The sequence below is a fragment of the Acinonyx jubatus genome, chromosome B3 (genome assembly GCF_027475565.1).
Source record: "Acinonyx jubatus isolate Ajub_Pintada_27869175 chromosome B3, VMU_Ajub_asm_v1.0, whole genome shotgun sequence".
Classification (NCBI taxonomy): Eukaryota; Metazoa; Chordata; class Mammalia; order Carnivora; family Felidae; genus Acinonyx; species Acinonyx jubatus.
In genome coordinates, this window is record NC_069386.1 from 129,311,377 (window position 1) to 129,327,388 (window position 16,012).

At 46.5% G+C, this 16,012-nt stretch overlaps 1 protein-coding gene across 4 annotated transcripts in view; it reads right to left on the reverse strand.

Moving 5' to 3' along the window:
• Positions 1-1,253: 1,253 nt before the first annotated feature.
• The window catches only part of KCNK10 (potassium two pore domain channel subfamily K member 10), a 128,584-nt gene continuing 113,825 nt past the window's right edge, over positions 1,254-16,012 (reverse strand). For all 4 annotated transcript variants that reach the window (XM_027066359.2, XM_027066358.2, XM_053224801.1 and 1 more), the window contains 3 exons: positions 10,428-10,614; positions 4,593-4,735; positions 1,254-2,727 (listed from right to left, as the gene is read on the reverse strand). In XM_027066359.2, coding sequence (XP_026922160.2) covers positions 2,107-2,727; positions 4,593-4,735; positions 10,428-10,614 — 951 coding nt within the window. In that variant the 3' untranslated portion in view covers positions 1,254-2,106. The remainder of the gene's footprint in view (positions 2,728-4,592; positions 4,736-10,427; positions 10,615-16,012) is intronic.

Genomic DNA, 16,012 nt, shown 5'->3' on the forward strand with positions numbered 1-16,012 from the left:
TAAGAAAGTCCCAGTTATCCACCAATGAAAACACATTTTGCAGGCTTGAAGGACTCTCCCAGTAAGAGCCAACACCCACACCTGCATAAGCGTCGTTTCCTGTGTCTCTTAATGTGTGGACACAGGATGTCACCAGTGAGCCACAGCTCCAGCCAAGTGGAGGCATTAAACCAAATCTACTGTTGGACAGGAAGGGCCTCATGAAAGTGATTCTTTTTTGGCTCCTTCCCAAAGGAAATGCCAGAACTTTAACTGGAGCCCAAAATTTGCGGCAGGGGGAAGGGGAGCTACATGTGGTCCAGGCATTTTGGGGAGACGGGCAGGAAGAGGTCTGCCCTGGTACCAGTGGTCAAGGATGTGGCGGATATAATTTTCTCCAGTAGTCAGAAAGCATTAGATGGTTTTGGGAAGTCTCCACTAGTCCTGTGATCTCTTGATTAAATCCACTCTGCGTGTGAATTGTGTGAAGCCCCCAACAGGCAGTGCTGAGCCTAGAAGGACCATAACCTGCAACCTCCTGGGTTTGCAAGTCCAAAGGCTTCAGAGTGTGGTCCACGTAGCTACGTGTGAATGGCCAGCCAGTTATGCAAAAGGCTAAGGATGGTGAGCCTAGCACATATTTTGCCCTTTCTGATTAAAAAAAAAAAAATCAATTCAGAATCTTCTCAAAACCTATGACTAGCCACTCCCCCACTTTCCTTCACAATTTCAACTTCATGGAACAATCAATTATCAGGTGTTGCTATTGTTTGCCTTGAAACGATCGATCACACTGGGGTTCCAACTTTCGTGAGTAGCAGGTGAGGGCTAAAGAAACAAGCAAGGAAAAGAAGTGATGCTTTCAAAATAAGGAACACCCAAACATAAAAGTGGAATGTTGTAAATATTTCTTTTAAGCATTATTTGTAAATGGCATTAATGGCACTTAAGCTGCAGGCAATTTTAAAACAATTCAATCTTCGTGTACAAGAGTTGTTGGGGGAATCTTTCTTTCGTTTGGAGATAGCAGGACTGGACCTCGTCACTATGTCTACCTTAAGACACCCAAAGGGACAAAAAGCCCTGAGATGGAATGATGCCATGGTCCTCCTTGGTATGTCTCAGACATGCAGGATGTCTATTTTTATAAAAAAATTAGGATCAGCTAGACAGAACAGCAAGCCACTGGCATCATGCAAGGCAATTGTTTTGGTATTTTTCCCCCTCTTATCAAAACGACTTATAACCGAAGTTCCACTAGAAAAGTGAACGTGAACGTTTCAGAACCAGTTTATTTTCACCACTGCACCCACTGAGGAAAATGCATGATGTTGTGCCCGTAACCATGCAGCAAATGAGGCCGAGTGTCCGCCGATGCTCGCGGGTTCACTTTTTTCATCATTCGTCGAAAACACAAAGTTCAGTAGGCTTCTGTCATTGGTTAAGGTGGTATTCCACAGTGTGATGCATTTGTGATTTTTTTTTCTTTTGTAATGAGGAAAGCAATTGCACCTTTGAATACGTGTGCTCTGATCTGTTGCCAACAAATTCCACGTGCTCTCAGGTCCCACCGACGCTCATTTGGAGCCTAGAAAGAGTAGGTGCGCCCTGAAGGGTTTGTATCAAAACTCAAGCTCGGAGCAACATGCCAAAATGCCAACTCAGACCCTCCCTGCAGGTACTCGTTCACCCCCCATCTGGTCCCCTTCTGTGTGTGCACGTATCTCTAACAGTAGGTTCGGAAAATGAGACTCCACTTAGGAGACACATCTGTTCCTTTCAGAAGGCTGGTCTAAGGAATAGCTGCCCTTTTCTACATGCTGGGGCCGGGGTGGCACCACACAGGGGTGCAAGCACCGTCCCAGACACGCCCTTAACATTTGCGGCCACGACCTCCTGCGTGTGCGAACACTCCCCCAGTGTCCTGCGGCCGCCGCCAGAAGTGCAGTCCTTGTTCTTTGACTCCTTTTGGCAGAGCGATCTTTCTCATCTCAGTTGTTTATGGCACAGTGAAATATATTCTTCGATGCTATGTAATTTCGGACTAACGAGAAGTCTGTTTAAGGCACGTGTCTCAGGGTGAATATAAAAAACACGACGCTTGGTCAAGTCCAAGGTCCTCAGCATTTAGTTTCTCTCTTCAAGTAATGCGTTGTTCTCGAGTTCCTGGTCTCTGGTGTCCGTGGGGACCAGCCCGTTCTCCATCCCGGCCTGCTGCTGGATGCACTCAGTCAGCATGGCCGTGCTGGAGTGGTCCGAGTTGCACATCTTCTCCGTCTCCTCCTCCTTCTTCTCTTCGTCCAGGGAGTAATTCCGGAAGGTCTTGTAGATTTTGTGGACGTCCTCGGGCAAGGTCTTTTTGAGGTCCTTGTTTTTCCTCTTGGTGAGCTTGGAGGTGGACCCAAACTTGTTGATGATGTTGTCTTCCGAGGCGCCCTGCCCATGTTTGTTGAGCTGCTCCGACCCCTTCAGGCGCAGGTTGTTGGGCCGGTTGTTGATGCTCTCCTGGGATGAGGCCTTGAAGCGGCCCGTGTCCAGGGCGGCGAAGACGGAGCGCTTCTCGGGGGACAGCATGTCCAGCGAGTGGGCCCTCTGGTCCAGGCCCAGGCGCCGGCGCTCCATGCTGCGGATGGTGGCCGCCCGCTGCAGCTTGTCGTGGATCTCCACGCTGAGCCGCCGCCGTGTCTCCCGGAACTCGGCCGTCACGTTGGCCTTCCACTCGGCCGCGTGGGCCTTGATTTCACCGACCTGGCCGGGCGACAGAAAAGTGACAGGATGAGAAAGTCCTCTCTCCGCCTGCCTCGAGCCCCCACCTGCCCCCAGCGCCCACAGCCCTTGGATGTCCTGATGGGAAGGCTGGATCGAGGGAGGCCCGGAGATGGGGGAGCACAGGCCCAGGGGGAGGGAGGGGGGGATCAGGGAGTTACACTTGCTAGAGAAGCCGCCGGCAGGAGCCTGAGATGTGGAGGCGGTGACTGAACGGGAGGCAGAGCTCTCTGCGGGAGAGATCACTGTTGGGAGGTAGACAGGCTTGGGTTCCTGTTACACACCCACCCCTTTGTTAGTTGTATGGCCTCATCCCTCCAACATAAGTGGGGTAATCATGTCTAGCTCACGGAGCTCTTGGCGTTATGTGAGACAGAGAGAGACATTCCCAGGAGGAAAGCACCCAGGGGGTGCAAAGCAGATAGATGTTCAGGGGGTCCTTGGCCCTTCTCTGTTCCCCAGTGCTCCTGTCTGGGAAGGGTGATCCACCTGTCCCAGTTAGACTAGGACTGTCCCGGTTGTAAAACACAGAGTCCTGTGTTCTGCAGTCCTGGACAACCTGGGGACCGTCGCTCACCCTGTATCTGGGCCACACGGTCGTGTGCTGTCGAGCTTACTCTGGTTTAAGAAGACCCTCCAGAGCACCTGGTGACCAAACTTTCCTGGTCGTGTTCTGCAAAAGCCCACAGAACGTTCTTCCTCCAGAGTGAAGTTTTTGCAGGAGGATCAATACCAAATTTCTCGGCTCTCATTCAGCAGCACCGAGACTAGTAGTCCCATGTCTTTCTATACGGATGAGCAACTAACTCAGAAGTTTGCATTTTTGCATTTAGGAAAGTCAATATTGATGTGGTTACTTTCACTATGGCTCATTTTCAGCAGGTCAGTTAGCTCTCTGAGGGATCGGACTGAAGACTACACTGACAGTGTTTATGCAAGGCAGGAAAATTTAACACTTGGGCCCGGGAATGATATGGGAAAGGAAATATTCCCACACAGTAACTTTCTCCTGGGGCCTTCTGTATAGAATGTCTGTCTTCTAGGAAGTGAGCAGGTGCCCTTAAAGAAGCTGTTCCTCTTTTTCTTTCTTTCTTATCTCCCTTCCATTCTTTAGCTCCTTTCTTCTTCTCTTGCCTGCCTTTATCTTTTCCTCTCTTCCTAGAAGAACTACATGGACATTGTTTTTAACCACAGAATCTACCTTCTCCTTTTATGTCTTTTCTTGCCTTTGTTTTCATGCACATTTACAAGAGGGAGTAAAGGCTGCGTGTCTTGGACACATGGGTATGTCTGTTTCTATAGATCTGATAACCGAGAGGGGATGATGGTGAAAGGGACCCCTTGTGTTTGCTTCCTCATGGCTGGCCACTATTGAAGGACTTCAGTCTCAGGGAACCAAGAAGGATTCATAGTATTTTATTGCATTTCCATATAGACCCCAAGACCTGAAGGACAGGCCATCTTTCTCAAGCTTTTTAAAAACGTTCTAAACCTCTCCCTCCAGTCTGCACACCAGCCTCAGCTACAGCCTACCCCTGCTGACAATCGCTGTTTGGTTTTTTTTTCCTTTTTCCCTTTTCATTTTTTAAAAAGCAGTCATCGTTTACTAGTCTTTCCCGGATCTCTGGCCCGGTGAGTCACCAGATGTTCTCACCTGCCGAAAAGGGATCCAGAAATAACTGCTATTCCGTTGACCTTGGCTTTTAGGGAATGCTTCAAAAAGAGGAAGCCACAGGGGCCCTCCGTTTATTTAAGAAGCCCTTGTGCCCATAGAAGAGAGACAGGTAATTCTTGACATGAGCTAATCTGACCTCAGGAACGTTCATAGAATTTGGAAGGAGTCCTACCTCTTCTTTTGTCTTTTTGGATAGAACCCGTAGCCAATCTCCGATCATACTGAGGACGGCTGCAAAGTAGGCAAGGCCAACAAGGATCCAAAACCACACTAGGGGCTTATACCACTCCCGGTAATTGATCCCAGCGTTTCCCCCTGAAAACAACCAAACGTTATTTTAACCAGGGCCTAGCATATGGTCTTTGCAGAACAAACATATTCTGGTCCACATGGCAGAGATGTCTTCCCATCACCATCTGACACGCAGCTGTTAGGCCTGCTGTATACAAGAGGTGACAGGCAAGGAAAAGATTTGTCCCTTCCCTAAAGGAGCCTGGCCTGTGGCTTAGTTTCCTTTCATACACATATATTTTAGAGGGAGAGAGAGGACGTGTGTGAGCAGGGCAGAGAGCAGAGAGAGAGACTGAGGGCTCAATCCCACCACTCTGGAAACATGACCTGAGCCAAAATGAAGAATCAGACACTCAACTGACTGAGCCACCCAGGCGCCCCAACTTTCTTTGATTCTTGACCACTAACAGTAACACCCATAACAAAAACTTTTCAGGGACACCTGGGTGGCTCAGTTGGCTAAGCGTCCGACTCTTGGTTTCAGCTCAGGTCATGGTCTCACAGTCTGTGAGATGGAGCCTGCATTGGGCTCCACACTGACAGCCTGCCACCTGCCTGGATTCTCTCTCTCCCTCTCTCTCTATCCCTCGCCTGCTCATGTGCACACACTCTGTCTCTCAAAATAAATAACAACAACAGAAACGTGTCAGTGGCCAGTTTGGTCCACTTCTTCTCAACCTTGGTTTGACAATGAAAGACATGAGCGAGAGGGACGACAGCTCAGGCCCAGCCATCAATTTTTTTTCATAAACTCCTTTAAATGTAATAAAAATAGGGACGCCCGGGTGGCTCAGTGGGTTAAGCGTCCGACTTCGGCTCAGGTCTTGATCTTGAGGTTCATGAGTTCCAGCCCCGCATAGGGCTCTGTGCTGACAGCTCGGAGCCTGGAACGTGCTTCGGATCCTGTGTCTCCCTCTCTCTCTGCCCCTCCCCTGCTCACACTCTGTCTCTCTCTCAACAATAGATAAACACTTAAAAAAAATTTTTTTAATGTAATAAAAATGAAGGATCAATCATCCCAAATGGCTTGGAACCATTTCCCCCTTAACACACGCATTTACTAAGAGCAGAGTGGATGTGAGGAAGTAAAATTAGACTTAATGGCATCCTTGAGACTTTGATCCTCACAGTAGTGATTTCACACTAACTGAGGGATGGTGTTTACACGATGCTAATCCAAAAGGTCAATCAGTCTGAGTAATTAGAATCACCGTGCTCGAGCTAAAAGGCCAGCGAGTCCAATCCCTTTATTTTATGTGTAGGGATTACGGTAGAAATCTATCAAACCAAATCGGCCAGCTGCCTGATGGCATTGACCGGCTGGCTGTTCCGTTGAAAGGACCAGTCATTTATTGCAAATAATTAGCCTGTTTCTTCTCACCCTCCTACAGGCCCTACCAAAAGTAGCCGTGTAAAATAGGCTCCAACCTCAGCGCTGTCTCCTGAAGAAGTGAAGAAGTTCCATGACATGGCTGCTACCAGCCTGCCTCTCACCCTGTGACACATTGTTGCCCAGTGAGGCAGGCAGGCGGCCATTTCTAAATTTTTTTTTTCCTTAATATTTATTTTTAAGGAAGAGAGAGAGACAGAGTGTGAGCAGGGGAGGGGCAGAGAGAGAGGGAGGCACAGAGTCTGAAGCAGGCTCCAGGCTCCGAGCTGTCAGCACAGAGCCCGATGCGGGGGCTCGAACTCACAAACTGAGAGATCAGTCGGACGCTTAACCGACAGAGCCGCCCGGGAGCCCCCAGGCGGCCATTTCTAAGGCAACTGAACATTAGCAATGTATGGGTAATTAAGGTGTTACACGAGGAGTGATTACTAGTCTTTCCCACTGAGTGGTGGTTGCAACCTCATCGAGCCCCACGGAATCCAGTCTGAGCTCTTATGGTCTCAGTAATACCTCCCAAAGGCACGTGGGCAGGCCCTGTGGCCTGTGGCTCCTGTCAGTGGGACCGAACCCAGGGTGCAGGGCAGCCCACAAGGCCTCAAGATCTCCACAGCCACTGCCATTTCTTAACATGAGAATTCCAAACATCGCTAACGGGCTCTGGGGCAACCACACTTCGGTCTGGTTCAGCTGCCTTTGTTTTTTTTTTTCCTTTTAGGCAATGCCCTCCCCCCCCCCCAGCTTTCTCTAGGGTTCCTGCAACAGTAAGTGGTTTCTGAGGTTCATTTCCGCGCTGGGCGGGAGAACCGTGCGGCTCGGTCCTCAGAGCCTGGGGCGGGGGGAGGAGGGGCTTGCCGACGGTAAATATTGACCTCAGCAAATCACCACCGCCCGCCAAAGACTGCCACTAGGGTGCGCTAGCAAACAACACAAAAGGCACCCTTTGGTGGATTCCTTTCTCAACCGCTTGTCTGGAATTCAGAGCTCCGTGTGTGCGCTCCCATTGAGGGTTTCGAAATGCTCCGAAGTTGTTAGGCTGTCCCAAAGGAAGTCGGCTATAAAAATAAGCCAGCATTTAATCCTGCATGATGACCAACGTTCCGATTATATTTCTAGAAGTGATGCTGACTCAGAGCAACTATCAACTCTTGCTGATGCACCTTTTTGAAATGGTCGGGCCTCGTTCCCTGTTGCTAAGCTTGTGACAAATTTCATGCCTTAAAGGCATGCATCTTTGGACCACAATCTACAGAAGTTCTGGAAACCCAAATTTAGGAAGGCCTGGTCCGCTCGCAGTCAGCAATGTGAATTATAAGAGACACCCTGCCCGTGGAGACCTCAGAACAAAAGAAATAAGGCTTTGTAATCAACAGTAAACAAGGGAATTACACCAGCGCCAGGCCTGTGACTGTGGGGGTCATGCCCTTGCGAGGTAAGTAAAGATAAAGTCAAGTGCCGGTATGTGCTAAGTGCTCTCAATCCATGGTGGGTAATAAGAAATAATAAATCAAAATCAGTGGCAGGACCCCTTGAAGCACCAGAGGCCCCTCTCATTTTGTCCTTGCTCCTCCCCTCCCTCCCCTTCCTTCCAGGGAGGAAAGACACCAGCTGGGCAGTGTTCCCTAATAAGGGCGGTCACTGTGGGTTAGAAGGTAAAGAACATGCATGACCTTTCTTCTCTCCCATCCACAATGAAGAGCAGGGACCCATATACACATCATAATGTTAAACAAGTCACACATTTTCTTTCCTGGGTTATCTTTAACTTTTTTACTTAGAACCAACATATGCAAAATCATTTAGGTTGGCCAACTGTATTCATCTAGGATCTAAATAAATCAAAGCTACCTCTTTCTGACATTTTTACTGAAGCAGCAAGGCTCTAAATAAAGTCCCATCACACCGGCCAACCGAGAACATTCATGTGCGTTAAATCTGGGGCTCATTTATTTCATTTTCTTGTTTATTTTTCGGTCAATCAGTGCTGTTTTGTAAAATGGAATTCATATTACTTTACAGATTCATATTCACCTTTCAATTAACATGAAAGCCTTGATTCAATAATATTAACAAAAGTAGATAGTAGGTATTTATACATTGACTCTAATGTGAATAGATTATAATAGTTTTGGTTTTACAAGATCACAACTTATAACAGTAAAATGTAAGATATTCAATTACGTTATTGTCAAATGTCATCTTCTTTTTTAATGTCAGGCTTCCCTGCATTTTCTTGCATTGTATAATTAATTATATGTAAACAGATAACCTGGGGGTTGCCTGAGTGGCTCCAACGGTTAAGTGTCTGACTCCTGATTTCTGCTCAGGTCATAATCTCACAGTTCATGAGTTCAAGCCCCTCGTCGGACTCCTCACTGACAGTGCGGAGCCTGCTTGGGGTTCTCTCTCTCTCTCTCCCTCTCTCTCTCTCTCCCTCTCTCTCTCTCTCTCCCTGTCTCAAAATAAACTTCAAACAAACGGATAACCTAAATTCAAATTAAAACTTTGCTGATCACTAAGTAAATAAATTTTTAAATTTTATATTCCAAGGCTCTGCTATTTGTGCCCCAGATTAGCAGATTAACAGGCTGAGTCGAGCAGGTGTTTAGAGAGAAGGTTCGTCACAGGTGTCCTATAACAGACAGTCCAGCAGACAGCCCAGGACTAACACCGAGCGCACCTGGAAGCACAAACCAGTGCGAGCCATGCCCTGGGGGAACTTACAGAAGTTTGTGAAATCGTCCCAACGGGTTCCCTGTGGTTTCTCTCCGGAGCTTCAGGCCTCTGCTCGGATGGCATGAAGTGACTCCTGACCCAAGGCGAGGAGACGCACAGTGACTGTGCATAAGGAAAGACTGGTGGGGACCCAGACCCCCGGCTTTTGTAAGTTTGTAAAGTTTTTAATCACTTTGACTTTGCAACGCTTTGTCCTTAGGCAATAAAAAGGAAGAAAAAAATATAAAAACTGCTATTTTTTACAAACTGGACTGCAGTCTTCATCTGCCCTGCTGTAACAGCTAGAAGACCCCTAGTAGCCTGGAATGAATGTGGAGGCACCCAGGCACCTTTTGAAAAGACTTCAGTATCCCCTCCAGAATGTCCTGCTTTCCGGATTCCCAGATCCCTGTCATCCTGGTGAGCACCATACTCTGTGAGGAAACCAAGGTGCTGCCAGGATCATGTGTCAAATAAAGGATGGGAGGCCCATGATCTCAGCCTGCAAATGTGTACGCAGCTGCCTAACCGGGAACTGGTGAATAACACACACACACACACCACTCAAACGTGTTGAGCCTAGGACAGAGTTGTTTAATCAAAGCGTTCACTTCTTGGAGTAGGCAACGATCCATTGCCCGACCCCCTAGAATTATGTTAGGACACAGAAGGATGGCCTGTTTCTCTCTCTTTGCCTTCCTACCACACTCTGGGAAAGCCATACATGTAAGAAGCCAGATCTCATTTCATTTTCAAACTCCCTGTCCCCAGATGAAATTGATGGTGGTTTTCTTTTGCTTCTATAAACATAGTTCATTGGCATTGACTTTCACAATGAAGGCTATTGCTTCTAAAATATACATTCATGCAGAATCCGTTAAATTTTACTCCCTTGGGACGGGTCTCGGCTTCTACTAGTCAGCTGAGTCCTAAATTTTGTGCCCAGGATAACTTTTGTGGGGACCACAGCCCTCCCCTGGGCAGCATCAGGAAGCCTAACCCACAGATGGCTGCAGGCTAAACTCTATGCTAATCTCCCCAAAGTTCCTTATCTGCCACTTGCTAATACAGTCTTTATCAATTCATTCAAGGAGCTTTAATGCAAATCATAAGTCTAACATTCAATGAGAAATTCATTTCACTCATGCATAATTCATATGATGATAAGGGCAATGAACATCCTGGGGAAGAAGGGGCCGGCTTTCTTTTCACAGCAGAATCTGCGGCTTTTTATATTACATGGGACCACGGGCTTGAAATGAGTCCATGCACAGCAGCAGTGACATTGAGATGTTTCCATTTGCTTCTCCCATAACGTTTTTTCTGGTGGTTAAAAAAATTTTTTTAGTGTTTATTTGTTTTTGAGGGGGGGGCGGGGGAGGGGCAGAGAGAGAGGCAGACGCCGATCTCGAAGCGGGCACCAGGCTCTGCACTGTCAGCACAGAGCCAGGCACGGGGCTCAAACTCCCCAACTGTGAGCGGGAGACCTGAGCCGGAAGTCAGACACTTAACCAATGAGCCACCCAGGCGCCCCCTGGTGGTTGTAAAAAGCACTGTCAACAGAATATTCTCCCCGCTGGGGGCCCTGGTGACTGGGATGCCCAGGGAGCTTACCTGCCACAAAATCACCAAAGCCTACTGTGGTGAGAGTGACCACCACAAAGTAAATGGACTCCAAGGCTGTCCACCCCTCGATATATTTGAAAATGACAGCAGGGATCGTCACAAATACAATACAGCCGGCCAAGATGAACAGGATGGTTGAGATGACCCGGATCTTGGTCTGGCTCACTTGCTTTTTCTGGGAACAGCAAAGCAGAAAGATAGGTCAGCTTTATCACCCTGGATTCAGAGGACAGAGAGGCACAGAAAAAAATGTATTATGTCAGTGGCTTTTCACCTTTCTTCAGTCATGGGCAACTTTGGGAGAACCGGAGGAAGGAAGGCTGTGGACCCTCTCCTAGAAAAATGCACGCACAGAAGTTTTCAGATGCTCTATAGGTGGCTCTTGGACCCCAGGAAGGCTGTTCATGGACCTCGGGTCAAGAAACCATGGACCGTGGGTCAAGAAACCCTGCTTAGGTCATGCCTTGAATGTCCTTCAAGTGGTTCCAAATGCTGATTCTAACTTCCTCACTGGTGCGAATATAATTATTCCCCAGAAGGGGTTGCTGCCATTTCTCACATATTATCGACCCTCCTCTAGGAGGGCACAGGTTTGGAGCTCTTTCCACAGTGGCAGTGATGGACTTGGCACCTAGTTTCCCTTGTATCAAAGGGAACGTGTTGGGGAAAAAAACAAAAACAAAAACAAAAACAGCTGGCCTGAGACAGACTAAAATGTTCAGAGGACAAGGAAAACACAGCCACCCCCATACTCATTTGAGACAGACTCCAGCTTCTTCACCCTCCTTCCCTGCTGAAGTGGTACGTTTATAACATACTTTTCTTTCAAAACACATGTGTTTGAGCTAGCGCTATGGCATGTTTAGGCTGTATTATCCACCAAAGACGGACAAAAGTCTAAGCCAGAATGATGGGGTCACTGTCGAAAATGACAGGAGCTTCATTTCAGATCAGCTTCTCAAGGAGCCAGCAGGAGGTGAGAGCATTTAGATTGGGTATTAGACTGACGTCACTCAAAGAAACAGTGCCAACAGAGTCCAGAGGTAGACTGGAAGCATCATTGGTATTCCCCTTGAATGCACTCAAGACAACACTGGCATTGCCTCTGGACTAAATAATCTTTAAGGTCTTCTCAAAGCTCCCAGGACTGGCATGTCAATTGTCATCAGGGGACCCTAGCACTACAACCCAACCAAAACCATGTAATACCAGAATGAATGGGCCTTTCTACACCACGTAGATTGATGTTCTGCAAAAAAACAACACATGTGGGGCACTGGATCTAGGAAATCCTTACCATGTGTTGTGTTTCCTATTCATTGCCTTCTGGTGAATTAGAAGGCAGAGAACCTCAGAGCCCAGAGAGACCTTTGCATTCATACACCCCATTTTATAGACGCAAAACCAGAAGCCAGGAGGGGTTGAGGGACCAGCATAAAATGATTTTGCTAATTAGAGGCAAAGCCAAGATTAGACTTCTGATGTGATTAACTCCCAGTCCAGTGCCTACTGATGGAACCAGACTTCAAGTTACTCAACAATTTCCCAGCTCAAACAAAGTTGCCAGAGTCCCCCCCGCCCTGCCCCTCCAACCTACCCCCTCATAACAAAATCAACCAGACTAACCCCCATGAAGAACAGGCCATCCTGCTTCCCTTCTAGAAAGGAAGACTGAGAATAAAAAATTGTTACTATGCGATCTGTCCGGGAATTCCTAACCTTCAGTAATAAGCAGTGACACCTCTGTGACATCTTCCCAGGACAGAGAGAGTCAATTGTGTCTTCTAAGATGAGCCACTTGGGTCAACCATGGAAATGCCAGTCAAGAAGATGACTGGGTTTCCCCTCCTTCCATCCCCTCCTCCCCAATTGAGGGAGAAAGGATGGTGTTGCTTGTTCACTGGAAATTTTCAGGGATGAGGAAGCTGAAAGGAGGAAAGGCTGCTGTCTGCTCTAATCATGCCTCAGAAACATTCAGCCCCACCTGACTGGGGTCCCAGTCCCAGGTATGCTCAACGTGGCAAAATGGAGGACACAGGGCAGTCAGTAAGAGCAGTTACAGTGGAGAACATATTTTGGCACAAATCTAAGTCAGCACGATTTCCACCCCCATTCTGGGATCAGTATATTCCCTAAAAACACACAAGAAGACCCAAAGAAATACAATCCTTCCTTATGAAAAGTAGTCATGTGCTCTAACTCCCAAGAGGGCATTCAGTGTATAAAGTGGGAACAGGGAAAAATTATTTGATCCATGCTCTTACATGGTCCCTTCCTCATCTCCTCAGAAAAGCCATCTGGAAAAAAAAAAAGTGATAATTTACTGATATTGTTGAAACTGCAAATGAAAATTCCAAGTATTTTTGTACGGAAGTATTGTGACCAGATAAATCACTTGAGAACCACGGGAATGTCTTCCCCATTTCATAAATTTCTAGACTGGATATGATAGCAGGACTGGGTGAGGGCAGTTGAGTCCCTCTGAGAATCCAGGAACTTATGTATCACTGGCCTAGTTTTGTTTATAGATATATATAAAAATCCAAAGCCCGAAAGGAGATTTCGCCATCAATCATTAAATTCATCTAATTTCTGGCAATGGACACACCTTTCCCCCCCCACACACACACCATAAATTGTCCTCCACAAACGCATAATAAAAAAGTGAACTAAATGTTTGTGAGACACTTGTGAGGTCATAAACTAGGGTGGGGACACAACTGCGACCCACATGAGGCTGAGGTTGGCAAAGGAGGACTGCAAGTATGTGAAGGCTGGGGGACATTCCCCAGCTCTCAGAGGTGGGCAGAAGGGACGATGGCACAGGACAGGATTCGTTTCGTGGCAAAGAGGGAGGCATGTAACAAAGGCTAAATAGTGGTGTCTTAAATGTATTATCTGTTGGAGAGTTTATCAGCAAGGTAAACATTTCACTACTGCTCACTGCCCAAGCCAGCACGTGTGTTCCTGGGCTGCTGCTTCCAGACATCCTACAGTGATGCTCAGTGAATGCGTGGAGAAGTCAATCATTGGGGTATTTTAGGGACATAAGAAGTCAAGTGTCTCACATGCGTGTGTATGAAAAGCTGTCTACCCATACTTCACTTTAGAAAGAGGTGTGGAGGCGACTGGGTGGCTCAGTCGGTTAAGCGTCCCAACTTTGGCTCAGGTCATGATCTCACAGTTGGGGAGTTCGAGCCCCACATCAGGCTCTGTGCTGACAGCTCAGAGGCTGGAACCTGCTTCACATTCTGTGTCTCCCTCTCTCTCTGCCGCTAACCCACTCGCATTCTGTCTCTGTCTCTCTCAAAAGTAAAAACATTAAAAAACCCTTTTTAAAAAAGGACAAGGTGTGGACGTAAGGTTTTAGCAATATATGTTATTCTGGATATCCATGCTTTTGCTGCCCTCCAGACATTAAAATGAAACAAAACAGTTGCCTTAATTGGACGCTTCACAGCTTTCAAGATGGAACCACAAACTACCTTACACCTCATCCAGTGATCTTTGGACTTTGAATCCCCATTAGCCCTGTAACTGCACCCTACCACTTGTAAAATGGTGGATAGGAACTCGGGGTCTAAGAGCAGACTGCCTGGCACACCTCCCATCCCCACTGCTATATACCTGGGTGACCTCAAGCAAGTTTGTCAGTCTTTCTACACATCAGTTTCTTCCTTTATAAAATGGATGTAAAAGAGCCCACCTCACAGGATTGTTTGGAAAATTAAATGAGTGTGCAAAAGCTGATCACACTGCCTGCTAAGTGCTCAGTGACTGTTAATGATTATCTTGGATGTACAAGTTCAAATCTTTTCTTAGATGTGGACAGTCCCAGATTTAATGCTGCCCTTAGCTACTGAGGAATGTTCCCTCATGTCTGGCTTAAGATAATCTTTGTTTAGCTTCAGGAAGTCATTGTGGGCTTCCTGGATACATTATCTCCTATAATTACCTCATTTTTAATGAGAAAAAAGGTCCTCATTCTCTCTTGGTTCTTCTGTGTTGACTCTGGGTTGAGTTCTCAGACAGTCTCAGCTCACAATCTTGAACACTTTATATTTGCCTTCCAATTAATTTCCCCCTAGTTCTTCATCAGCCTTGCGAGACTAAGGATTGAAGATAATGTTTGCGATGTCAGAGACCAGCTGCAGAGACCCTGAGAGGCACATACCTTGCTTCCCGAGCCAGCCGCCTCCCCACCTCCCCACCGCTTACAAAGCGTGCTGTGTTTCCACGGAGGGGTTGCTAAGCAAAACCACACTGCTTATTTACCAGTAAGCCCAGCAGCTAGCAAAAAGCTTTGTGAGAACCCAGATCTGACTGAGCTAATGTGTTCTTGGGCGAACAAAATTGTGATCTGGGACAAGATGGACTGATACAATATTTGGGCAGGAGTGATAGGATGGTTGTGCACATCTGTCCAGATCTTGTTTTCACACTTTGTTGATTAGAATAAATGATGTGTTCTTTCCTTCTTATGCAAATAGCATTATGCGAAACGATTTCCTGCCTCCCATTGGCACGAACTGCAGGAATTTTCGAAGAACTCAAAACCTACCTCCTGTAGGCTTTGCATTTAGTTGTCAGAATTACGTGTGCAATTATTCCAAAGAGTAAAACAAACTTCACAAACAGAGAGCAGGACAGCCAGCTCTAAGAGCTCTCCTTTGAGACAGGGAGGTATGTGCTGACAATCCTGAAAGGGTTTACTTGTTTCAGACCTCAGGGCATCAAGCCACACGTCCAACTCTCATTAAGCAAAATGCCCTTCCTGTGTTGGCTTACTTCTGCAGTCTTATTTTAGAGAACAAGTATATATTTCTATTCATTTGTGGGTGAGTCCTTTATTTGACTTTTACCTCTCTAATGCCTGTTCTCCTTTTCACTTTTATGTGATTTCTTCGAATTCTGAGATCAGCAATCCAGATTGTTGTGTCTGGACGAGGAAATTGCTTCTTTGTTGTGATTTTTAGCCGGAACATAGGAGATTTTATTTAATAATAAGGATACTGCAATAAAAGTCCTAGGACAGGAGCTAGACGTGCAGAGCTCTACTTTACAGTCTGGTTTGGTTTTGTTGAAATGCAAACACATCACCATGGTAATACAATTCAACTGAGAATAATTTCTCAAAATGGAAAGATAATAGGAACTGCCTTTCAAAAGAACTGACTTTATTTTCTGATATTATTATGTTTTTCCACAAAGATTTCTTTTTCCACAAAGTTCTAACAAATAGTTTCAATATTATAATGAATAACCATGTAGTATCAGCAATTCTATAAACTTTGAGGAGAGCTTGTAAACAGCATTTGCCTATGATCTCCATGGCAGAGATAGTATAAACACACGTTAGTGAGAATCATGTAGCAAAATCTTCATGGAGCCTATGGAGAATGTCCTACTCAAAGGCTGAATACACAAATGTATTTTGTTTATATTCAGCTCAATAGCTGAATTCACACACACACAAAAGTTTCATCTAGCACCTGACTGTGAGCCACACTGCAGCATCTAATAGATTATTGGCAAGTTCAGTGCTTTCCTGGTATCATCATGCAAAGTTTTTT